This window comes from Trematomus bernacchii, unplaced genomic scaffold (genome assembly GCF_902827165.1).
Source record: "Trematomus bernacchii unplaced genomic scaffold, fTreBer1.1, whole genome shotgun sequence".
In the NCBI taxonomy this organism is placed as follows: Eukaryota; Metazoa; Chordata; class Actinopteri; order Perciformes; family Nototheniidae; genus Trematomus; species Trematomus bernacchii.
This window is the reverse complement of record NW_022987567.1, coordinates 7,287,004-7,300,431: the sequence shown is the minus strand read 5'-3', so window position 1 is coordinate 7,300,431 and position 13,428 is coordinate 7,287,004. Positions and strand designations below refer to the sequence as shown.

Below are 13,428 nucleotides of genomic sequence, written 5' to 3'. Positions count from 1 at the left end.
TTTTTGGTGTGAACGCAAAATTCCAGGCACTAACAGAATTAAACGGGAAAAGTACGGGTAAAAGTACTCCGGTGTGAAAGCGCCTCTTGACGTCACGGACTGACATGGAAGTTGTAGTACCACCGATTGGCCACAACAAAATTAAACTCTCTTCCTAGGGGTTTGATGCAAGTCAAATTTCTCCTTTTCCCTTTTGCTGGTGGAGGTCCTTCAGGTATATTTGGTGGATTCTGACCTGTAGTCATATTTCCTTGCTTCCTGCACCATTATATGCTCACTCTTCATGACCTGGGATGTGTCGTTGTGGATTGAGTGGTGCCAGCGGTGATGTCGGGGCCACATGAGGCAAAGTAGGAGTTCTGCATGGAGTACAGACGGTCGATGGGGTTTCCCGCCCGACTCTGCAAGGAGCCGACATCTGGAGCGGCCATGAAACAGTCGCTTAGACTCGTGAGAGAAGTGTCACTGTCAAAGTCATGGAAGATGGAGTCAGTGCCTGGGAAGAGCAGAGGAGACAAAGAGAAGTCAAAGAGATGGATATGAATGTATTTAATACACTTAGGTTAGGGTTTACTCCATTACTGAGGGTATCTGTAACGAGCAGACAGAAGTTAACACAGCTATACAGTATATTTACATGTATGTGACGTGTGCAGATGCAAGTAAAGGTCACAGTCATTTGTACAAACAGTGCAGATTATCCCTTGATTGTGCAGCCTGATGGCTACAGGCACAAATCATTGTCCGAGGTGCTTAGTGCTGCATTGAGGAAGGAAAGAGAATTCATATCACAGGCAAAAATAAAACGACACACACTCATGCGCAGTCATTACCGTAGGGGTTCATGTGGTCACCAGGCATCTGAGGCGGTGTGAGGCCCTGCTGGAAGGGTTCAGAGTATCTGCTGGGATCCATCCCCAGCTGCTGGGTGAGAGGGAGATGTCCTGAATACGAGCTGAGCAGACCCTCCATCGACATCCCATCTGTAACACAGGGAGCAGGGTTATAACTCTCAGACGCAGGGGTCTCACTACAAAAACTCAAAATCTTGCCATTTGTCTAATATCTAGTCAGAATATGTCTTTACACTTTCTATAAGACATAATAACTTCAGAAGTAACAATGCAGTAATATATAGGGTCTTGTTTTTAGACAATACATCATCTTGTTAAGTCCAAAATCTTATTTTGAGTTGTATCTCAGATGAAACTTGTTTTTTTCTCACATATTTATTGGAAAATCACCAACTAACATCAGAAAACAGAAACATTTTGAGCACTGATTCTGGTCAAATATAGTTCAAAATGAGTTATCCCAGCTTATTACAAGATCTGATTTATCTAAATATCCCTTCTTATTTCAAGAAATCTTACCAAGCTAATTTTCACTTGTTCTATTGGCAGATGTATTTACTTATTTCAAGTGAAAACACCTTGTTTTCATTATTTTTTCAACTTGTTTTTGGAGCAGCATTTTTTCCAGTGCACATAGGACATGAACACATCAAGGTTAGTTTATTTGTATAACACATTTTAAGACACAGAGGCAATTCAAAGTGCTTCACATAGGCCTAAAAAAAACTAAAACAAACACACAAACAAAAACCTCGTCTTCCTATACTTGTGAGCAGAGGTGGGAGAAGTACTCAGATATTGTACTTGAATATGTGTACTTAATGTACATTTGGTTATGCTAACATTATAATATGCTGAACATCTGAGTTTTAGCATTGTCACTGTGAGCATGAAATTAAAGTATGCTTTAAACTTCTTGCAGGTACAAACATCAGACCAGTTGGATTTTCCTCAGAGGTGGAAGAAGTACTCAGATCGTGTTCTTGAGTTAAAGTAGAAGTACTCAGATCTTGTAATTGATTAAAAGTAGAAGTACCAGAGTGTAGGAATATTCTGTTACAAGTAAAAGTCCTGCAATCAAAATGTTACTGAAGAAAAAGTGCAAAAGTATTAACGACGCAACGTAACTATAGTTCTGAACACAGACACTAAAACCATGCATTTATGTTCATACTGTGTATATAAGCTGTACAACAAAAGGGTTTTCTTATGGAAGCATATATTGTAAATGCATTGTCTAAACTGATTGACTGGCCTTGGTGATTTTGAAGATGTCATCCAGGAGGCTTCCTCTCAAGCTAACATCAATCTCAAACAACCCCCATGTGCTGGTTTGCTCAGCTCATTTGTTTAACAACAGCAGCTTCCACTGTAATAAAGCCCGCTGCTCTGCCAATATTGACATGCTGGAAGTCCCTGAACAGATAGAGGCAGCGCCTGCCAAAACACTGGGACACTTATCTAAACTGTGTGCAGCTCATATAGCTGAGAGACCACAGTGGCAATAAGCCTCCAGCCATGAGGGTCTGAGCTGCAGAAGGACTCATGTCTGCAGAACTCTTTATAGCATGGGACTCATCGTGAAGCTTGATAAACTGAGCGACTCTACTCTGTTTATTGCTCCCATAATACATTTAATATTTCAAGCTGTTTCTCCAAATAATTGATTAATTACAGAGTTCTCACTAATCGCTATCATCACAATTATAATGGAAAGATTACATGTTGCAGAGAGACATCACGAGTGCTTTTGACTTTAATAACATCAGAGCAGCAGCTCACACACACACACACACACACACACACACACACACACACACACACACACACGCACACACACACGCACACACACACGATAGTTCCTTACCTTGGCCTACCCTCTGGCTGTTGTGTTGCTCGTTTTGCTGCTGTTGTCTGCGGGCTAACTTCTTCATCTGTGAATACGTAAACACAGAACAAAGCTTTTATTAAGGAGACACTGACTGAACACATGTGGAGGAACTTATTAGTCACCAACCTATAAATTATAAATTATATATTCATATTCAAAATGTCTAATTACCAACAAAGGTCTTAGGTTTTTATCATGTGACATAATCGCCATTGAAGCCAAATGTGCACCTAAGATCATTAGCATATCACATTTACCATATACATTGTCATTATCTTAGAGAGCAGAAACAGTCACTTCAAGAAGTCTTGGGGATATTATGGGGTGTATTCATTTGACCATCGCAATAATTATATGGACAATTGAGTAGATACAAAGGCGTGAAGCCAAAATAATCAATAAGCCATAAATGTTTGTGAATTACAAATGAGTTGTCATATCCATTTGTTGCCGCTTCTCAAAACGTTCTACGACAAACTCTTAGAGCTATATTTATGTCACTTGTTATTTAGGTAAATACATTTTTCGAAAGTAACTGTTTATGAACTTAAGTCTGTCTTTTGACTTGATGTCTTCACTGATATCTACTTGTGTTGTGCTTCTGAGAATTTCATTTCCTTGCTTAAAATAAATTCCCCTGGCTCTGGGTGGTTGACTTTTTGTGTTAAAAAATTATAATAATTGTAAAGCAATGATCATTACAACACAAACCATCTGTATCGAGCATTTCAGCAATGATTTTGGGGATATTGGATATATTTTGGCTTGAGTAAACAAGCCATGTAATGCTTATATATTGCTAATGGACTGCAGTGTAAAGCCTGATGGATATTCACACTTAGACGAGCTTATTCTCCCAAATGCCACCAAGCCGAGCAAATAGTAGATTATGCAAGTTTGATCCACTGAAGCTTAACTGATGTGGAAGTGGTTTTAGAGAATTAAGCACTTTTGGCCAAAGAAAGGAGAGTGACGCTCCATTTTCACATGTGATCTGAATGATGACATCACTTCTGCCTGCCTGTGTGAAAGTGTCCGGTATTCAGGAGGCCATGTTGGTGCTTCTCAGGTCGAGGGAAACGACGTGGGAGACCAGGAAATGTTTGCTAGGATCACAATGTGAGAGTTGACGTCTTGTTGTTACTGACCTTTGCTCTCTGGTTCTGGAACCAGACCTGGACCACACGGACAGTGAGTCCTGTCTCTGCAGCCAGGGTCTCTCTCACCTGAAAGCCCAGCACAGACACACTCATCAGCTTCGTATTCACACTGACAGCATTACTAGTGTACGGCATATGTCCTAAATGTCTGAAAGGCCTTCATTTGATATAAAGAGGACATATTATGCCCACTTTCAGGTGTATATCAGTATGTAGTGTCTCTACTTTAAAGAGTCCTCTCCTGCTGATGTTCAGGTGTATATCAGTATGTAGTGTCTCTACTTTAAAGAGTCCTCTCCTGCTGATGTTCAGGTGTATATCAGTATGTAGTGTCTCTACTTTAAAGAGTCCTCTCCTGCTGATGTTCAGGTGTATATCAGTATGTAGTGTCTCTACTTTAAAGAGTCCTCTCCTGCTGATGTTCAGGTGTATATCAGTATGTAGTGTCTCTACTTTAAAGAGTCCTCTCCTGCTGATGTTCAGGTGTATATCAGTATGTAGTGTCTCTACTTTAAAGAGTCCTCTCCTGCTGATGTTCAGGTGTATATCAGTATGTAGTGTCTCTACTTTAAAGAGTCCTCTCCTGCTGATGTTCAGGTGTATATCAGTATGTAGTGTCTCTACTTTAAAGAGTCCTCTCCTGCTGATGTTCAGGTGTATATCAGTATGTAGTGTCTCTACTTTAAAGAGTCCTCTCCTGCTGATGTTCAGGTTCATATCAGTATGTAGTGTCTCTACTTTAAAGAGTCCTCTCCTGCTGATGTTCAGGTGTATATCAGTATGTAGTGTCTCTACTTTAAAGAGTCCTCTCCTGTTGATGTTCAGGTGTATATCAGTATGTAGTGTCTCTACTTTAAAGAGTCCTCTCCTGCTGATGTTCAGGTGTATATCAGTATGTAGTGTCTCTACTTTAAAGAGTCCTCTCCTGCTGATGTTCAGGTGTATATCAGTATGTAGTGTCTCTACTTTAAAGAGTCCTCTCCTGCTGATGTTCAGGTGAATATCAGTATGTAGTGTCTCTACTTTAAAGAGTCCTCTCCTGCTGATGTTCAGGTGTATATCAGTATGTAGTGTCTCTACTTTAAAGAGTCCTCTCCTGCTGATGTTCAGGTGTATATCAGTATGTAGTGTCTCTACTTTAAAGAGTCCTCTCCTGCTGATGTTCAGGTTCATATCAGTATGTAGTATCTCTACTTTAATTGTAGCCTTTACAGACCATTTACATGCACTAAAACCAATATAACACACTACAGGAATGGGAAATCGCCCCCAAAAAACCATAAAAGGGTCCCTTTTTTTCTGGTTAAACGTAGAAAAGTTACTGATTAAGGGGAATAAGTAATCATTCATTCATTAAAATAGCATTTGTTTTGTCAGAAATGACCCAGATATGATGGGTTATAGTACGGCTTGTTATGCCCGCCACAGTAATGATTTGTCAAGATTACATAATGACACTCCTTTCCTTTATAGGTCTATTTAATGTATGAAAAAACACCTAGTTTATAGCTTAAGAATGCTGTTCTTTACCTCAGTCAAATATCTCACTGTACTCTGTGTGCTCACCTTCCTGCAGGGTTTGGAGGACACATCGAAGGAGGCTTTGAACGCTCTCCTCTGCACGGTGTTGAGGACGGTGCGCGGACGTTTGGGCCGACGAGGGTCTTTGTCATCTCTGCGTTTCCCTGCTGAACGACACTCTGAGGGTACATTCAGATCCTCATCCTCACTCTTATCTGTCACAAAGATGAGATAAGAAGTACGTTATTGATCATTGAGCATAAAAAGACAAGGCATTGAACAATAACAATTAAAAGACTAGAAATAAACAAGAAAGTAGAAAATATACATGTTGAGTTACAAATGTACGGTAACAAAATGTAAAGCAAGTTATTATATATACATAAGTATGTGAGGCATGGAATATTAAATATTAAATTGAATATAAATGTAAACAAATATAAAAGAAAGACAAGAAAATCACATCTGGTTTCTGCAGATTGTACCTGACTGCAGTTCTGTGTTTCACTAAGTAATTCATATGATGTTGGTGTTGCATTGGTTTGTAACCGCCTACGATGTTTCCCCATATGCAGAGATGTCAAAAGTACACACATCCTTTACTCAAGTAGAAGTACAGATACTCGTGTTTAAAAATACTCTGGTGAAAGTAGAAGTACTGACTAAACTTCTTTACTCAAGTCAAAGTAAAGAGGGCTTTGAAATGTACTTCAGTAAAAAGTACCCATAACTAGCAGCTGTTTTAAAGAGTACCTGACCTCCCTTTATATTAATAGAACAATAATGTCATTGTTAGCTAATGAATGTTTCCATGCTGAACAACGGCAACATGACAACGTTTTCATTGGTCCCTCTTCTTTAGAGAAGACCAGGAAATGATGGATACACGGATCGTGTTCAAATCAATAGGCACGCAATGACTCTAAATAATAATGATCACGCCACCAAACACACATTCAAACTAAAGGAACCAGCCTGTTTGGGAAATGTAAGAAGTAGAAAGTATAGGTATTTGTGTTCAACATGTAAGAAGTAGAAAGTACAGGTATTTGTGTTCAAAATGTAAGAAGTAGAAAGTACAGGTATTTGGGTTCAAAATGTAAGAAGTAGAAAGTACAGGTATTTGTGTTCAACATGTAAGAAGTAGAAAGTACAGGTATTTGTATTCAAAATGTAAGAAGTAGAAAGTACAGGTATTTGAGTTCAAAATGTAAGAAGTAGAAAGTACAGGTATTTGGGTTCAACATGTAAGAAGTAAAAAGTACAGGTATTTGTATTCAAAATGTAAGAAGTAGAAAGTACAGGTATTTGAGTTCAAAATGTAAGAAGTAGAAAGTACAGGTGTTTGTGTTCAAAATGTAAGAAGTAGAAAGTACAGGTGTTTGTGTTCAAAATGTAAGAAGTAGAAAGTACAGGTATTTGTGTTCAAAATGTAAGAAGTAGAAAGTACAGGTATTTGGGTTCAACATGTAAGAAGTAGAAAGTACAGGTATTTGTGTTCAACATGTAAGAAGTAGAAAGTACAGGTGTTTGTGTTCAAAATGTAAGAAGTAGAAAGTACAGGTGTTTGTGTTCAAAATGTAAGAAGTAGAAAGTACAGGTATTTGTGTTCAAAATGTAAGAAGTAGAAAGTACAGGTATTTGTGTTCAAAATGTAAGAAGTAGAAAGTACAGGTATTTGTGTTCAAAATGTAAGAAGTAGAAAGTACAGGTATTTGTGTTCAAAATGTAAGAAGTAGAAAGTACAGGTATTTGTGTTCAAAATGTAAGAAGTCAAAGTAAAAAGTCATCAGAAAAATAAGTAGTGGAGTAAAGTACTGATACCAGAAAAATGTACTTAAGTACAGTAACGAAGTATTTGTACTCCACTACTTCCCACCTCTGCCCATATGTTACCTGAGTCCGAGGTGTGTGGACTGACTGTAATGAGACGCTCTCTCTCGTAGTCGTCTTTGCACAGCAGCTGATTGTCTCTCAGGACAAACTCGTCTCCTTTGCTCAGCTGACGCTCACAGACGCAGCAGCAGAAGCAGCTGAGGTGGAAAACGCTGTCCAGAGCTCGCATCACGAACGCTGAGGGAGAAATGCTCTCCAGACAACCGCTGCACTTACTGGAAAACAACCTGAGGACACACAGGGGAGAGAGGAGGGGGAACAATAAGAATCAGAAGTCCTTTATATGTCCCACAGCGGGGACTGTTTACAGTGTTACAGCAAACGTTGAATTAAGTTTTAAAGGTCCCCTATTATACTGTTTTTCATCAATATATAATAGGTCTCAGATATTTACAAAACATGTCTCTGAAGTGTTTGGCTCCAAACACCAAACAGATCATTGCAGCATCCCATAATCCCCTCTGTTTCAGCCCTGTTTCCAAAGTGCTGATTCTCTGTCTGTTACTTTAGATGAAAATAAGGAGCCCCTCCCCACGCCCCTCTGAGAGAGATTTGGTTACAAAGAACACAATGGTGCTCTAGGAGGAGATTCAGGTGATAAGGTGGGGGGGGGGGGGGTACCTTGGTTGGTGATTGGCTAATGGTTACACAAGACAAAACATCGTTATGACATCATAACGTGGCCAAAATCTGATCAGCTCATTTTCAGACAGGTTTTTATATAAATGGATCAGGAGAAAAAGAGAGAATCTTTTTGTTGATGTAGAAGAGACATGAAGAAGTGGATTTTGCATAATAGGTGACCTTTAAGACATTTATATCGTCATCATAGCACCGTACAACTGCAGATAATGTTTTTATTGCACATTGCAGCAACAAGAGATGTGTGCCGAAAAGTGTTCAAGAACAACATCATATCATTTCAACTGAACGTGATTGAGTGTGTCACTTACACCCCTCTTTGCAGACTTACAGGGACCTTAATTAAACAGCCCCAACAAATGCAAGTTTGGTCTACGTAACATGCTAAATGCTAACGTGCTCATATTGCATTTTCGGGGGTAAATTCTGCATTCACTGAGGAATGTTACCTACAGTTAGGCGTGTGACAATAATCCCAATGAGACTGGTTATAGTGGGACCGACAGGCTGATGGATGGTTTTATTAAGGCTTTACCCCAAGCCTGCATTAATTACATTCATACATTCTTCATTCATAATAGGCATAGGTTACTGCTGTGTGATTGCAACAGTCTTTTCCCATTAACGGGCCTTCAAACTTCAATACTGGAGGTATAATTTAACATCCAGGAAGGATTACCCTGAGACATCAGTGGATTGGTACATCTTCATCAGAAATGAAACACTTACAGCGCTGTGTAGGACTTGCAGGATGTCCTCTGACAGACATTGTATGGATGAATTTGTGTAAATGCTGTAATCTTTACACATCTCAACCACAAAACAAGACAAGATGCCAGGGGAAAGGATGCTAATTTGTACCCTTTTTGAGCTGTCTTTGTGTGTGAAAGACCTTTTAAGCGTGCCTCAAAGATAGACGGCTCCGAACAGCTTCATAAAGAGGCAACGTGTACTCTTTAAAAAGCAGGTGGATGCTGTGAGACGAGGGAATATTACCAAACTAATATCCGTTCCACTTCCACCATATTCAAGATGCCTCACTTATTTCCCCATTTACCAAAGAAGCCATCAAATGAGTCTCAGCTTGGTCATAACAATCTGCTGCATTAAAGCACAATTAGGAGCGCATGGCTATAAGAGCTTATTAAAATTTCACTGGCTCCACACGTTGAAATCTTGGCAGAGAACAAACCGTCACCACTGCTGTTTTATTCTCTCATTATTCAGTAAGCAGCGCAGTCACACTGAGGGTTGAATCTGTGAAAAGCTAAAGGATGGAGGGAGGAAGGAGGTCACTTTAAGGCAGGTAGCCTACAGAGGAGGAGGAGGAGGGGTGCAGCTGTCCAAACACTGAATGGGACGACCCTCCTCCATTCAGCTTTTTCTCCTTGCTGCAACTCCCTCTTTTTCATTTACACAATAACACTATAGGCCAGCATTGCAGACAGAGACGTTGTTGTACTGTATAGTTGCTGTTGATGACATTTGAGCATCTGCTTGGACCATGTTAGTGTTGAAACTGGTCAATGCTGTCATTAGTGTTGCCTGTTCTTCCTCAGATCATAGACTAAGCTAGCGGCATCTTACACGTTGGTTCTGTTGCGCCTTGTCCCATTTTGACAGCTTTTCCCAGTGGAAGAGTTGGCTTTATTCCTGAAAACCTAGCCTCAGTCCTCCTAGGCGTCACTCCGCCAAAAACCAAGTTAAATGTGAGCGATGGGGAAATCAAACAAGGCTCATGCGGATAATAATCCCTCAAGAAGAAGATCAACGTGATCAGAATTGAAGCATCCATCATCCATCAGCTGTTCTTCTGAAAGCTCTCAATGTCTTTCCTCTGCCTATAGAGAGGCGAAGTCCCTCCCTTTCCGGGGGACCTCCATGGGACCTTATTTCGGAAAAAGTATGTATTGAAGTCAATGGGGAGAGAAAGATTATCTTTTGATCCCGTTTGAATTGTGCCACGAATTACACACATGATGTTTGTCAATTTAAAAGATAATTTTGCAAGTCAAAAAAATAAAAATGTGTCGTAAAACTGTGAAGTAACACTTTTTTTTGTGTGAAACGCTCAATGAACTACATCTCCCGTCTCGCACCACACACCAAGACGGCCGTCACGTTGGCACATTTCACTTCTTTCTTTCAGAATGAGGCGGAAAGTATTAAAAGAGGTGAAAATCACTCCAAGTCTGGGCATGTTGAGAGCTGTACATACACACAAGGGGAGTTAGTCGGTTCCTAAGAGCCAGCATGCGGGACCGGGACTCTGGGATTTGTAGTCTTTCTAGTTGCGTATTTTTCATAGTCTTATATTTCAACAGTTTTACGACAAACTGTGACTTTTTTGACATGGAAATGATTTTTTAAGATTGACAAACATCATATGTGTAATTCGTGGCACAATTCAAACGGGATCGAGAGATAATCTTTCTCTCTCCATTGACTTCAATACATACTTTTTCCGAAATAAGGTCCCATGGGTCGGAAGTATATGGGCGGGACTTCGCCTCTCTATAGTTCAAGAAAGGTTAGCGACTCCAGATTGTAAACACATGTGCTTTGGATACATTTAAAGTGCTTTAGAGACAGTATCTGTGAAGTGTATTTGCAAAGAAACACCTTCAGAATACTAAACAATGTGTTGAAGTCGCCCGAGCACAGCATGAACACAACGACTGAACCACAGTCCTCTTTATCATTCTGTTCTGATATACGGATCAAAAAGCTGGAAAATGAGATTGACCTCTCCATAACTCTGAGTTTCTTTTGGCATACCAACGACCACTCACTTGGTCCAATCAAGAAAGCATGGACACCATTGTTATGAGAAGGTGGTGGAGAAGGATTGGACACATAATGTGAAGAAAATCAGGTTCACAAGAAAGATAAGATAATGTTGTGTCTGTATGTATTCTGTCTGTCATTTCCTGTTTTATTTTGTATACCTCTTGTCTTTCATTGCAGGCCCTGTTTTCTTCCTCCCCCTGTGTGTTTTTCCCGCCATCATTAGTGTATGCCCTGATTGTTTCCACCTGTTCCCACTCACCTCATGTTTAAATAGTCCTGTCTCTCCCCTGTCCTGTGTCAGTTCGTCTTGTTTGTTTCCCCGAATGGTCGTGCCAAGCCTCAGCTCAGAAAGGATCGCTTTCTCTCATGTCAGGTTTTGTTATTTTGTTTATTTTGTTGGCTTGAGTTTTTATTAAGTCTTCTCCTTGTTATGCTAGTTTTTTCCTCCTTGTGAGTGCCTTTTGTTATTTCCACCACCTACTCTGTTAAAAGGGATTATCTGCACTGTGATAATAAATATACTTTTTTTATATATTCAAGACTTTGTCTCTGGGTCGTGGATTTGGGTTCATCAGTTTGTGTCGAGGTCCTGACAGATAAGATGAGATGGACCTTTACTAATCCCTGTGGGGAAATTCAGTAGTTTAACAGCAACAGGGTGAGAATGAAAAAGAGGACATCACAGATTAGAAATGAATACAATTCAAGATAAAATCAAAGATATAAATACAATTATATACAGTTAAAGGTGGGGTAGGTCATTTTGGAGAAACCGGCTCGAGATCGCTAGAATTTGAAAATACACAGCCGGAAAAAATCTGCCACTTCCTCACAGAGCCCCTCCTCCAACACACACAAACGTGCACATGACCAATGAGGGCACGAGATAAGTTTGTGCACAGATGGAAGGCTGACAGGCAGGTAGGCCATCCAGTTATTTTAGCCGGGCCGGCTCAGATGATTGGTCGTGCTTTTTACAGTACTACGGCTTCCACAGATGACATTTTTTTATGGATTTTTTGTCAAAGCACTTCAGATATTCATTGCTATCGGGATGTTAAGAGCATTCCATGGAATATAACAAAAAGTGTATCTCGAGCCGGTTTCTCAAACTTACCTACCCCACCTTTAAGTAACTTTAAAATAAGAAATGAATTAAAATGAACATATATACATATTTGGGTCACAAGAAGTGAACTGCATTGGGCACCAGAAGGCAGGTGTAAGAGGTGAAGACTCAAGGACACCTGGCCCTGAGGCAGACCTGAAGGAAGAGGGCCATACAAAGGTCCTCTCTAAACATAAAGCAGTGGAGATCCTTTGTTGCTGTCCTGCATGCCAGTAGACTTTAAGTGCATTTACAAAGGAGCATCTTGACACTTAAAGTGCACATTTGAGTGTTTTCAGTGCAGAGTTGTGCAGCCTTTAATGTGAGGGAAGGTTTGTTCCAGCAGAGGATTCTTAGAGAGTCCTTCGCACTTCATTTCACGAGGACCTGGACCACCAGTGCTATAGAGGAGGCCCCCTTTTTGGAGGAGCCTCCTTGACCCCCTGGCCCTGTGCCCTATGATTTCACTCTGCTCCAGAGGCTTAACACGCATAAAGAGGTGCAGGATTAAGGAGGATAAGAGGAGTGGAGAAAGGATGAAGCAGTAAAAACAGACTGTGTGTGTTCCTTCACTGTTCCCTTGTTTGCTCCCCCTCCTCAGGGAGCGGGGTGACCTAAAGGAGGAGGCTGGTGGGTGGCGGGAGGCTTCGGGTGGCAGCTTGTTGGAGTTTTAATTAGTAGGCGGTATCAAAAGATGATTGTGAATGAGGCAGGGGGAAATAAAAGCAGGATTCAAAGAGTGGGGATGTGATGTTTGAACAGCCAAAGCTCAAGAAGTCAGTGTGAGGCCTCGGGATTCTCTGGAGACTCACATCAACATGTTTGTTAGCAGGGGAATGGTCTCAGAAATCAATGAGACGCACTCTTTCATTCACCTTCTGGAGGGTCACTATACACTCAGGCAGAGAGGGAAGTACTCAGATCCTGTACTCGAGTAAAAGTAGAAGTATTCAGATCTTGTACTTCAGTAAAAGTAGAAGTACTCAGGTCATGTACTTGAGTAAAAGTAGAAGTACCAGAGTGTAGGAATACTCTGTTACAGTAAAAGTCCTGCATTCAAAATGTTACTCAAGTAAAAGTAGAAGTACTCAGATCCTGTACTTGAGTAAAAGTAGAAGTACTCAGATCTTGTTCTTGAGTAAAAGTAGAAGTATTCAGATCTTGTACTTGAGTAAAAGTAGAAGTACTCAGATCATGTACTTGAGTAAAAGTAGAAGTACTCAGATCTTGTACTTGAGTAAAAGTAGAAGTACTCAGATCCTGTACTCAAGTAAAAGTAGAAGTACTCAGATCTTGTACTTGAGTAAAAGTAGAAGTACTCAGATCTTGTACTTGAGTAAAAGTAGAAGTACTCAGATCTTGTATTTGAGTAAAAGTAGAAGTACTCAGATCTTGTACTTGAGTAAAAGTAGAAGTACTCAGATCTTGTACTTGAGTAAAAGTAGAAGTACTCAGATCTTGTACTTGAGTTAAAGTAGAAGTACTCAGATCTTGTACTTGAGTAAAAGTAGAAGTACTCAGATGTTGTACTTGAGTAAAAGTAGAAGTACTCAGGTCATGTACTTG

The 13,428-nt window shown here is 40.2% G+C and overlaps 1 protein-coding gene across 1 annotated transcript in view; it reads right to left on the bottom strand.

Moving 5' to 3' along the window:
• Nucleotides 1-281: 281 nt before the first annotated feature.
• Nucleotides 282-13,428, bottom strand: part of LOC117478836 (LIM homeobox transcription factor 1-beta-like) — a 35,188-nt gene continuing 22,041 nt past the window's right edge. The window contains exons 3-8 of the mRNA XM_034125748.1: nucleotides 7,323-7,549; nucleotides 5,472-5,641; nucleotides 3,894-3,971; nucleotides 2,722-2,788; nucleotides 834-983; nucleotides 282-496 (exon numbers count right to left, since the gene is read on the bottom strand). Of these exons, the coding sequence (XP_033981639.1) occupies nucleotides 282-496; nucleotides 834-983; nucleotides 2,722-2,788; nucleotides 3,894-3,971; nucleotides 5,472-5,641; nucleotides 7,323-7,549 (907 nt within the window). The remainder of the gene's footprint in view (nucleotides 497-833; nucleotides 984-2,721; nucleotides 2,789-3,893; nucleotides 3,972-5,471; nucleotides 5,642-7,322; nucleotides 7,550-13,428) is intronic.